This window comes from Halichoeres trimaculatus, unplaced genomic scaffold (genome assembly GCF_033239565.1).
Source record: "Halichoeres trimaculatus isolate MK-OKI-2021-1 unplaced genomic scaffold, fHalTri1.1 fHalTri1_scaffold_6, whole genome shotgun sequence".
In the NCBI taxonomy this organism is placed as follows: Eukaryota; Metazoa; Chordata; class Actinopteri; order Labriformes; family Labridae; genus Halichoeres; species Halichoeres trimaculatus.
The window spans coordinates 38,160,536-38,173,130 of record NW_027437184.1 but is presented as its reverse complement, the minus strand read 5'-3'; the positions used below and the strand labels follow the sequence as shown (position 1 = coordinate 38,173,130).

General features: G+C 40.2%; 1 protein-coding gene across 2 annotated transcripts in view; it reads left to right on the top strand.

Annotated features, from left to right (window-relative positions):
- Positions 1 to 12,595, top strand: part of opcml (opioid binding protein/cell adhesion molecule-like) — a 520,625-nt gene that overhangs the window by 365,331 nt on the left and 142,699 nt on the right. For both annotated transcript variants that reach the window (XM_074671787.1, XM_074671786.1), the window contains one exon: positions 8,350 to 8,585. In XM_074671787.1, coding sequence (XP_074527888.1) covers positions 8,350 to 8,585 — 236 coding nt within the window. The remainder of the gene's footprint in view (positions 1 to 8,349; positions 8,586 to 12,595) is intronic.

Sequence of the window (12,595 nt, the reverse complement as noted above, 5' to 3'; positions counted from 1 at the left end):
GCTCTCTCAGAAAAACACACACAACACACAGACGTTGGCTGCTGAACCGCCTGCTGCAGGTTATGTATTCACAGAACCTTGTAACTCTCAAACACAAAATAACTTGTATTTACAGTCACACATTCTCACTATCTAATGAGAACAACTTGTCAAGTCCATAGTCCAAAGTAAAAAATCAGGGAAAATATGGTGAAATATTACAAACAGGGAGTTCAGCAGGAGAAAGGGTTAAAAACCAAAGACTCCAGTAGAATTTGGGATTGTTGGCAGGTATGCGCGCTGCCTTTGTATGGCTCTACCAACTTTCAGTAACATTACTAAATTATGAAAACGAGTGATTAGCCATACTGCTGGATGATGGCTCTGGATCTGTTCATTTGATTACTTTTCCCAGGAGCTGTAGCATAAACTGCATATTATACAGATTTAGTCATGTCTTGTGAGTTTTGAAGCCCATCGTTGACAGGGACTAGATTGAAACACTTGACCCAGGCTAGCTTTGTTTGAGTTGTGGTAAGGTCAAGAGGTGGGCCTTTAGCCTCCCCACTAATAGTTACAGGGTACTCACCTCTTAGTCAAGATGGCTATGCACTTATATGGGCATAATAATGTTCACTGAACTGCAAGATTCAAAGAGTTTATTGACATGTGCACAGTAAGACCCCGTTTACACGACAACGTTTCATCTGAAAACGCTAAAACGCAGTGAAAACTCAGTGAAAAAAATCTGCTTTTACACAGAAATGCTGATGGACTGAAAACGCTGTAGTGAGCATCCCAGGCCTATAGGTGGTGCTATAACTGTCTTGTCCAGAAGACGCTTTTGTGGGATCTCCACCGAAGTACAGTTGAGCCGGTCATCTGGTGTATTGAGAATTACCAAGTCAAAAAGTGGAGCAACAGATGCAGATTTTGTATGAAGACAGTCAGCAGATACAGCAGATTGAGCAGCACAAGCACAACACGGTAGTTCGTGCCGATCGTACCAACGGTACTGTTGTCCTGTTGTATGCGTGCACGCGAGGCGGAGTGCATTTCCACTGAAAACGCCGGCTTTTACCGTTTACACGGCAACAGTGTTGGGAGCGTTTCAGAAAAATCCCACTCTGGAGGCCGTTTTCAAAAGTTTGCATTTTAGACGGCTGAAACGCCGTTTCCGTGTAAACGTGAGGCTGAAACGCAACAAAACTTTTGCGTTTCACCCTAAAACCGTTGTCGTGTAATCGGCCCCTAGGAAACATGTGTCCCTGTACAATGAAATTATTTCTTCCCTGTCCACAATGAATGCCCATTATAAATATTGAAAAATAGCAGAGAGAAAGAAAAAGTATAACCATAACAACACTATACTCAAATCTACATAAAGTCCAAAAAGAATGCAACTGAAGGCAGTGCAAAGTGCAGATAGAATTTCAAAGTGCAAAATATCAATGCAATATGTGCAAACTAGCATGAGGTAGTCTCTGGTTGTCAGACTCCAATCAGTTATTAGAAGTCAGACATTCAGCCAATCAGAGAAGCTGTAATCTTGGTTATTAAAGACAATGCTGAAGCAGTGCTTCTTTTTGTGTAATTGTGTAGAACAGGTGCAGTGATTGGTGTGGTATATCTGAAGCAGGCGGTAATCACTTAAAATGACCTTAAAACATCCCCAGCAAAATGTGTACGAGCCAGTTGACAACAGGCTAAGTGGTTATGTTAAAGAATGCAAAAACAAGCTGTGACGTTTTAGAGTGTTTTTTTTTTCAATGTAGTATTGCTGTTGCAACCTGCAAGAAGTTGAGTAGATTAATTTTTTTCTCTGTAAGCTTTTTTTTTTTTTTTTTTTTTTTTTTTTTTTTTTTACCCAGTTGTTTATAGTTTATCATCATTTACTTCGCAAAATCACTTTAGAACTTACAGATTTTGGGCGCTAAGCTATAGGCTTGTTTTTGAGCTAAAGGATACTAAAAGGAGACTTTGATCCTTTAAACCAAGGGTCACTGACCGACCTGCTGGATTTGATCATCTGAGTGTGACAGATGTTTGGCTCTGTCTGAAGCTGGTCAGTCTGGTAAACTCTCAATCAGACAGTGAGAACATCATTCAGCAAACAAGGTAGCATAGTAAGATATTTTCCCTGATCGAAGCAGACTCCAGCAGACAGATTGAGGATCTGTTTCCAGCAGTTCAGAGAGTCAGAGCTCTGTGGCTGCGTGTACTTTTTCTTTCTGCATTTTTAACAACACAACTGCTGAAAAGAGACAAACAAACTGACTCTGAGTCAGTGATTCAGCTAACCTGTAAGAGAGATTTAAAGCCATTTTTACACAAGCTTCACACGGTGTGATTCTCTACGAGAACTGGGGGTAAGAGATGCATTCACATCAGCAGTGGCTTCCACAGTGAAAACACTCTCTGTGCTTTAGCAGTCAGATTAATTAGGCTAAGTTTATTGATATGGCACATTTGGCAGCAAGGAAGTTCATTGATGCTTTTAAAGATGATTTAAAGACACCAAACTGCAAATTATTTGATTATAATATTTAAATTCTTAGATTTAGACATGTAACACTTACAGCCCTGTCATGATTTTATGTTCTCTTCCTCATTTTTCTAACTGAGAAAGAGAGGGGTTCTCAAATCCAGTAAAAGAAACTGTTGAAAGAAGCTGAACTTGTGAAATCAAAAAAAGTTTTGAGATTTACAACACCCTTAAGGTGTTTGATTTACGACTAACACGTTTTACAGCAATAAAAAAAAAATCATTTTGACCAATAGAATTGCTTAGATCTTTACAAAAACTTGTGAAAACAATGTAGGAGAGACACAATCCAAACTGCCGATACAGTTACACATCCTTCAGACTCATATTTTGTGCCATTATATCAAAACAACAACAACAAAAATACACTTTCTTTGATACAGAGAAAACACTATAATCATACTTCTTTAATACAGAAGGGTTTTTGTAACATAAATAAAAGGTGTTTTTCTTGTGGCACTCATGCTAAAATTAAAGGGGCTGTGAGGAGTTTATGACAACACCACGCCGACTGACAAAGTTTAGTAGAGAGAAGAGAGATCTGTTTTTTTTTTCTCTCTCTCTGCTGAAAAGGATGTCTGTAAATAATTTTGTAGTGATGGTGGACACTGGAGCCTAACTGTCAGAAAAAGGACAGAAGAGCAGAAGAAAGAGAAACAGGAGAGAGATAGAGCAGGGGCTAAACGATAAAACATGGACTAAAGGCTTAAACACAGGTTAAACTGTTTGTGCTTCTGTTGATTCCAACCACAGTCAGCAGTTATTCTGCAGTGGTACGATCAATAAAATGAAGAGCCAGGTTATGTTAGCTCTGCTTGGTGAGGTTAGAGTTGGTGGATGAGCTCTTGTAGGACAGAACAGGGATTCACTAACATTACACGTTACAGACACGTCTCAGAACACCAGGCTACTGGAACGCTACATATGCTACTAACCCACTGTACAGACTGACAAAGTTTGCTTGATGCCATGTTTCAATCAACAGCACTTAGTAAGTGTTATGAAATACCTTACCTTTGTGGGTTGTATCTGGTAAAATGTTTTCTTAGACAAACAAAACTTGTTCTGATCAGATCTCCATCTGATTCCAAAACAAACACACTCCTTGTTAAAAGTCACATCTTCATGACTGTGTGTGTGTGTGTGAGAGTCCAGGCCAGAAGGTGGTGGAACTACACCTCCTCATCCTCCTCATACAATCCTTCTCATGGGATCTTTAAGATATGTTTTGCTTACAATCAATATATTTCAGTTTTATTGTGATCGAGGAAGTATTTTAAACTCAAAATGAGAATTTTCTTGTTTTAAAACTCAGGAATTATTTTCAAAGCACATTTTTTGTCTGATTAAACATTCTTATTTTAAGATTTCTCACCAAGTAAAGTTAACTTTTAGCATAGAAAGATAATTTCACTATTTTTAAGAATTTTTATTCATTTATTTATTTTTTGGTCCAAATTAGTTCATATCTTGTTAATTAATTAATCAATTAATTTTTAATGATCAATTTTGTTATTGTGATTTTTTTTTACAGTATGTGACAGTGACTTTTAATGGTAAAATTAAAAAAATGTCTTTTTTGACTAAAGTTCAGTTGAATCAAACAACGTTCATGACTTCATAATTTTTTGTTTTGTTGTATTGTTTTTTTTTTTTTTTTTTTTTTGTAAAGTTGAATTTTAAGAAGAGGTGCATACATTAGAAATTAGTATGCAGCTCAGTGTTTAGCTTAATATTAAAGTATGGTTATATGAGGCTGTTTCATCTACACATCTTTGTTCCATCTGTTGTTTTTTTTTGTCACAGGTTGAAATCAAAGAATAAAAAAAGGAAGGAAGGAGCCAGTTTTTAAAAATCAATGAAAGTAGCAAGCAGAACTGAGCAGGCCCTCACAGCCTTATGTATGTTGAGGTGTGGTAAATGTCAGGGTGTGGCAGATCTGTGTTTCTGCACAAAGACTGAAGAGATTTCAGATTGCTGTCCAGATAAACTCAGTTAAATTGGTCAAAATGCTTTAACCCTTAAGTCATTTATGAATTATCAACTCCAGCTTTAATCTCATTATTCTCACACCCACCCAGAGCTGTTTAAGCTACTTTGGTCAGTCTCACTTTAAATGAAGCTTCCCAAAACAAACTCCAAACTTGTTCCCTGACATTAAAGCTTTAAGAATTGGCTTAAAACTCTGTATTTGCTTTTATCAGTATGATTAATCCTTGGATGGATGCATTAAAGTATTTTGTTCAATGCCTTTGGGATAACAGTTAAGTGTTTTAGTGAAACCTCAATCCAGGACCGTGATTTCCATCCACAGCAAACTAAATGAATCAATGTTGAAAAACTTAAGATGACAAATATAAAACACACTAAACCTTTAACAGCCCATTATAAATGAGGCTCGATGTGTAAGCCCCATGAAGCATGGATAGTCCCCAGACTCTAATAGAGAGGCCAGTCCAGTTGACATTTCTGACCTTTCAAGCTAAACTTCCCCTCCTTTAGGGCCATCAGGACTCTTTATGAAGAGAAGTTTGTGTTCATCGAGCTGAGGGAACTCTGACCTCCTGCTTTAGATACCTGCAGGCTTTTCAGATATAAACTTACTCTCTCCAAGTTGAAATAATCTCTCTAAGACTTTTTCTGGGTAAGTTTACCTCCCAGTGTAGAGCAAACACACTGGTCCCTTTGAGAAGTGATGCCTTTCCACTCATTCTCTGCACCGCCTGATGATGAAGGAGGATTGAGTTCAGTAAACAATGAGGCTCCTCAAAGACTCATTCATGCCAGCTGGATTGTTGATGTGTGTTTGGGTCCGTTTCATGTCCGTCTTTTCATCTGAATGATAATACAGCAGAGAAGTTATGTCAAGCTTTGAATTTCACGCTGCAGAAAACAAAGCCTTCAAATGTCTGTCCTGCACTGTAAAAAATTCATTGTGAAAAAAAACAAACAAAAAAAAAAATCAATAACATTCCGGCAACCCTGCTGCCAGAATGTAACTGATGTTTTACAGCAAAGTCATTACTGTTGTGACAGTGTTTTGTATCAGTGAGCAAAGAGGGAACACAGAAAATATTTAATACCTTGCTGTGAATTGAGATGTACTGCGGGAGGCATCAGTTAATTGTGCTTTACATGGCACAAACCGGCTGTCCATGCTTTACATGGCACAAACCTGCTGTCTGTCCTAACTCTTACATCAATACATTTCATTGGTTACCTCAACACATCCTGTAAACATCCTTTTTACAAACCATCCCGGCGTCCTGTAAAAATCATTGGGACATGGGCCCACACCATGTGCTGCACAGGCAGCCAGTCCTTGCCATGTGCTGCACAGGCAGCCAGTCCTTGCCATGTGCAGCACAGGCAGCCAGTCCTTGCCATGTGCAGCACAGGCAGCCAGTCCTTGCCATGTGCAGCACAGGCAGCCAGTCCTTGCCATGTGCAGCAAAGGCTGCTGGTCTGTGCCATGTGCAGCACAAGCAGCCTGTCCATGCCACTTGCTGCACAGACAGCCTGTACCCTATTCTAAACATCTCACTGTACAGCAGGGTCTCATATCCAGTGAGTTCTCTCCTTACTCGTGGTTACAAAATGCTGTCACAACAAAAATCACTGTGAAATAAAGGTCAAATTCTGGTAGTGGGGTTGCCAGTAGTTGACTGTTTTTTTTACAGTAAATTTTGTGAAGCGCAGTTTTTAAACACAACATGATTTAACCGTGGAAATTTCTTCAAAGACTCACTCACAGGTGCATCAGTGTATGCAGCATGTTACTGTTGCTTCGTTTTTTTTTCACTTTTTCCACTTTTTCTCTCTGTTTTTTATGCTTTCTCTTCAGATTTTTCTGTGGGCTTTTCCCTCTCTAGGCGCACAGTTGAATTGTGTTGTGGATTTTTTTTCTTTTAATCCAAACTCTTCACTTTGAACTTGCTCTGCTGCTGTTGCTGTTGTTGATGCTACATTTACACCGTGCTCAGCTGTGCAGCTCTGAAGCCAGCTGGCACATCGAGTAAACCCATTTGAGATATGGATATCTGGAGTCCTGGAGATTCCTGCAGATCTCTGGATATTTGAGACACACAGGGATGCCAAGGAGGCTAAAAACTAGGAGGGAAGAAAGCTGAAGCAAGACAACAGTCTTTAAGAGGAGGTATAACACTGTGTCCCCCTTCTCTCAATATAGACAACAATGGTTTCTGCTTGTTTTCACTAAAAACTGCAGAACATGAATCTGTATGTGCAGTAAAGAAGTGATGAGCAGGATGCATACGAGTTTTAGTAGTCAGAGTTAAGGCTACAGAGGACTGGAAACTGACAGTGAAAGACCAGTACTCAAAGAAAAATTATGAAAAAAATGTGAAACTCTAAAATACTTTCGAAGTTGTGTTACCCAATAATTATGTCTCTTTGGTTTGGACTGTGGACAGCAGGGATCCAATGGATCTCAGATGGCCTTCAAAGTTCCCCCGAAATGTTATTGGGTAGTTGTTGTTTGTATAAAATATTTCATGCATTTTTTTCTGCCAGTTTCTTGATCATCATCAAAAACAAACAAACAAAAAATGTTTGTGAGCTTCAAGGGAATCTTCTGCCTAACTATACTGTAAACATAAATATGAAGTAACAGTGCTGGATGTTCAGGCTGAGCGTGTGCAGATTGTCAAACCTCTACATGTTCAGATATTGTAGCTGCTTGTATTACACAGTGAAGTTTGTGATGGTGTAAGAGCTAAAGATGGAAGCAGAGGATCAGCTCTCATTGTGATCATTATCATTTTCTTCAGAGTCAGTAAGCAGATTTCAGCTCATCTTAAAGTCACCATCCAAGAATCAAGAGCTAAAGGGACCAGAAAAGACAAAACACAAGACATTGGAGCAGAAAGGTCTCCTCTGGCTGTCAGCTCAGTGAAGCTGGATTTAAAACATGACTTCTAAAGGGTACAGCACCTCTACATCTCTCTGAGCCGCTCACCGAGCACAGCCCAGGCAGATTCCCCAGAACGTCACATGTGAGCTTCCTGAATGTCCCTAAAGGTGATACAAAAACAGGCCAAGCTGCATTTAACAAGCATGTGTCCTTTAGTGGGAATATGTCACGGCCTGTGGTACCTGTACTTTCTACGTGTGTGTGTGTGTGTGTGTGTGTGTGTGTGTGTGTGTGTGTGTGTGTGTGTGTGTGTGTGTGTGTGTGTGTGTGTGTGTGTGTGTGTGTGTGTGTGTGTGTGTGTTTGTGTGTGTGCGTGTGTGTTGTGTACAGATTATAGAAAGGTCATCTCATCACTGTGTTGTTAAACCAGTGTAAAGGGGGTTTAAGGTCAGTGCTTGATTGCTGTAAATGGCAGTTATACCTGCAACAGGACCGTCTGTTGGTCTTTTCATGTCAGAGGAATTTAAATGTAACATAAACGAGGACTGATGTGCAACAGCTGAAGATGCTCAGAGGATGTCTGTACCACAGAGTCTCCAGGTTTTTGTTACATTAATGCTTAAGGAACTGAAGCAGGCTGGCACGTGGGACATCTCTGGTGAGGTGTTTAAGGAGTCTTGGAGATCAGAGATAAGCTTCAATGTAGGAGAAGTTTGATGCACAGACTCTGTGGAGGTTTAGTCTCTTTAAAGTCCTGAACATCTCTTTCCACGACAGATTGTGCAACGATTGCCCCTACAGGCATGGTTACAACTGTAACTTCTAGAAAGCAATCATGTGTTTATCATTTGAGATCAGACATAGCTGGATGTCAATCAGAGGTTCTTTGATGCCAAAGGAGATGCAGTCTTGTTTTTAAAGGCTTGTATCTCTTTCTTTTTCTCTCTTTCAGATGCAATGTTGACAGCAAAGTATCACGAGTGGCCTGGCTCAATCGCACCACCATCCTATTCGCAGGGAATGAGAAGTGGTCTCTGGACCCTCGTGTCATCCTGATGGAGAACACAGCAGCTACGGAATACAGCATCAAGATCCAGAATGTGGACGTCCACGACGAGGGGCCTTACGTCTGCTCCATCCTCACCAACAAGAAACCAAAATCGACAAAGGTGCACCTCATCGTCCAAGGTAAGACCAGTGGCATTTTTTTCATGGATGCCAAGCGAAGCCTGGCTTCTACAATAAAATACTGCAAGAAAGAAAGAAAATTACACTTTTTTTTTCTATTTGCTTGTTGTCAATACACTACATCAGCATACTTCTGCCTTGACAGAGTGTGAGGAGCAAAACAGTGCTCCATTTGTCAAGCGCTCATTGTGTATTACACTGTGTGTCCCATACCCTCTGCCTGCCTGTCACTTCAGACCTGTATGAGCCAATCAGATTGAAGCAAGGCTCATCATTTAATGGTCAATGCATCATTAAAAAATAAATAAAAAAACTTGAGGGAGCCCACATCAAACCTTATGTCCAACCATAGACTGTGAGGGTGCCACAAAAACTGCTCCCCCTGGTGGCTGGCTGCAGTATAGGTCAAGTAACTCTGTCTCCAGAATCATTCCAGATGGGCTGTGGTCAAACTTTGATCGATTAATAAACCTCTTTGAAACGTTTCTCACATACCATTGTTGTAGTGATTTGAAGATATCAATTGGCTGCCTTGTATTCAAGTCCTCTTTTTTTTCAGAGAAGTTTTGTTTTCATTCATTATAAGAGGGAAAAAAAAAACAAGGCTGTCTATGTCAAGTTTAATGATGATTGACAGCTGCTGTTCTTGTGTATTTTTTTTTTCTGGGATTTTAAAATGTGTTGTTAGGGGGAGCCAAGAAGTGATTAGACTCTTGAAAGAAAAGATATAATAACTTTTCTCACCCAGCTCCACTCAGATTCTCCCCAGAATCACTTACAGTCTCTGCTGCGCAGACTCTGGCTGCACAACAGCTGCCTATGGCAGCGCCTGTGACGGCGTATTTTAGCTTTAAAACTGTACAATCAGTAAATGGTGAAGCCATGCTGTCCACTCTATATACAGTAAATGTGTCTAACCAATTACAAACTGTTACAAAAACACCCACACTCTATGCAACTGACCTGCTGTGATCAGCTAGCCCACACAACGTAGCTAGAAAGTCCCGAGATGGAACGGAGATGGGGACCTTGAGTTTTTAATAAAAAATGACTTTACAAAACTTCCGTCTGAGGGTCCACTAAAAGTAAAACAGGACGGTATGCACACTCTAAAGCTCAGTTTAACCCAAAGGAACGGCTTGTGTGTACAAACTATTTATTTATTTATTTTTTATGTCTAACTCTTGTCATAATTACCATTTGATCGCCGTTTTGTGTTTAGCATTCTGTTGTAATGAAGCCTTGAAACTTAACCAGCTTTGCATCGGCTTTCTCTAACATAACACAGACTACTTTGTCACAGGCCGCCTCTGGGTAAGATCCCAATAAAGCTCTTACCTCAGTGATCATATCTGGACACAACAAACATCAGTCAGCTCACCTTTTATTTCTTCACAGGCAGAGCATGGTAAACGTGTTTTTCTTTAAGGATTGGACCTGTGTGAGTCTTTTGCACAATCAAATCAGAAATCTTGCCTCCTCTGTTGGAGGATGGTGTGTGGAATACAGCCAGCTATACAACCGGTGATTGCACCGGGATTCAATCTCGATTTAGTTTAAGTTTGCTGATAGATATTGATTCAGGGGACAGTACATTGAAAAATGTCCTGGCTCCGTTTCATTGCAGAGTCCTGAGCACTCAGACTTTCTGTTATCTCTCCAGATGGAAATCTATTTCCTCCATATAATAATTAGCACCCGCGCTCTGACTCTGCATTTTAAGTTTAATCACAAAGTTGGACTCTACTGATATGTCATTAAAGTTTAGACTAAGTATTTGTTTGAGGACTAAAAATATAAAACACTGCAGTAAAAGTGTTTTCAGTTTGCTCCTTGTAGAGATTTGATGAAAAGTATGACCTTGATTTTTCTTAATTCATAATTAACGTTGAATATTTTCAAAGTGTATAATTTTCTAACAGTATAATTTATAAACCTCTCAGCTATGGTATTAATCCAACAATAGAAAAGCACATTCTGCTGCTCGCAAGTTCACAAATCTCCAATTATACTTCCCCTGGATTTTATCTGTCCCTTTTCCCGACCTTAAATAACACAAGCCATCTGGCTTCTGCGAGATCACACTCCAAACTAAAAAAGAGCCACATGGAGACGCGACAGTGGGCTTTGATACAACAACAAACCCTGGTGATGGTGCTCTGTGTCGCTTCACAAAAGAAGGGATGAAACAGCTCCAACAATGCTCCAACAATGAGTGGGCATGTGACAGAAAGAGTGTCCAGTACAAAGCCAGGCTGGTTTCTGCTGCTCAGCTCCTCGCAGAGGTGAATCCGGCGGCAGGGGGGGGGGGACTAGCTACCACCACTTTAGCTACCCCAGGATCCTCAGCTATGATTGGCTGCTTGTCTGTATTGTCTTTCAGAGTTCTATTTTTATTTTCATTTTTAGTAGGACAGTGTATGTGACTGTGTATGGCTGTTGTGTTTTTGTATGTTTTTTTTTTTTTTTTTACTCTACTGCAAATGAATTCCCTCATGGGGACAATAAATTCAACCTTCACCCCTCATCCTACTTGCCCTACTAGACATGGGACTCATCTGAAACATCGACACTTTACGCTGTGTTGCATTAAGTTGCTGTGGGAGCCATGTTGTTTTTTCCGAGGGTAACAATTTTATTTTGTTTTTGGTTGCTGATTTGAAGAAACCATTCACTGATTGGCTCAGCTGACAGGCTTATGTTGAAATCAGGAATGTCCTGATCATGTTGTTTGAGTCATTTAATTTTGAGCATCTGCCAATACCGAGTCATGATCACGATCCATCACACTCCCAGCTTTAAGCTCATGTCATATCATGTTCTGTTCCACTTTACAGCATTCAACCAATGGTGTCACTGCAGCAAAGTGAAGTCATAACTATTGTTTTTCTGTGTGTGTGTGTGTGTGTGTGTGTGTGTGTGTGTGTGTGTGTGTGTGTGTGTGTGTGTGTGTGTGTGTGTGTGTGTGTGTGTGTGTGTGTGTGTTCCACCTTAAAGGGATAATTTAGCAGTTTTAAACTAAACAGCCTGTTTTTTTAGGCAGCTCAACACAAACTGATAAAGCTCATGCACCACAACAACAGAGGCGACCAACAAGTAATCACACAATGTATCTCTCTGCAGCCCCTGTATGCTTGGCCAGCAAGTGGTGTCTATCTCCAACCCACCTGTACTAATCACAGCTCTTTCTAATGATAAAATTGTGTATTTAAGCTCATCTTCACTTCCACTGATCCCTGCTACACCCATGCTACCCACACGTTGCTGCTGCTGCTGGTTAAACGTCACCTCCTCCTATAAAGTCTGTATGTATGTTAACACCCATGAGGGGGATTACACTAAGCCAAATCATGCTGCGTGGCTAACCCAGCGAGTACTGAGAAACTCAGAGCCTTTAAAGCCAGCTATGACAGTATTTCCATTTGGCAGTCAATGGTTAAAATCTATGACAAGAGTGATCCGTACGGGGTCCTTTTCACAGAGCCCGTTCTTTTGGCCTGGTTCCAAATTTGGCATCATTTGTAGCCTCATATTTTAACTCAACCTGGCATATCTGAATGACTTGTGATTAAATAAACCCTTTTGAAGCCAGTGTTTTTATGGGAAGCCTCATAATGAGTTCGTACTTCTGCATTTGTTCTGTTACAAAAGCAGCATTCTGACTTTTGTTTAATATTTGAATTAAACTTTCTTTTTTATCTATTTTGTTTCTTATTTTTTTGTAATTTGACACACTCTCCTCCTCACCCCTGTCTGTTGTCTCACTCACTGAGGGAGGCAAGACACTACACCTGACTGAGTGCCCCCCTCTCTGCCATCACGTAATGGTATGATCCTGTATCCTCACATGTGATTGTGAGCCTACCATGCTTTCAATAAAAACAATATGTGTGCAGAGGTGAGCAACAGGAAAAGAGCTGAGCAAAACAAGAAAAAAACAGAAAAAAAGTTAGTGAGTCGGCTCTTCTGAGTCACTGCAAAGCATCGGCTCTCAGAGCTGCATCTTTTGA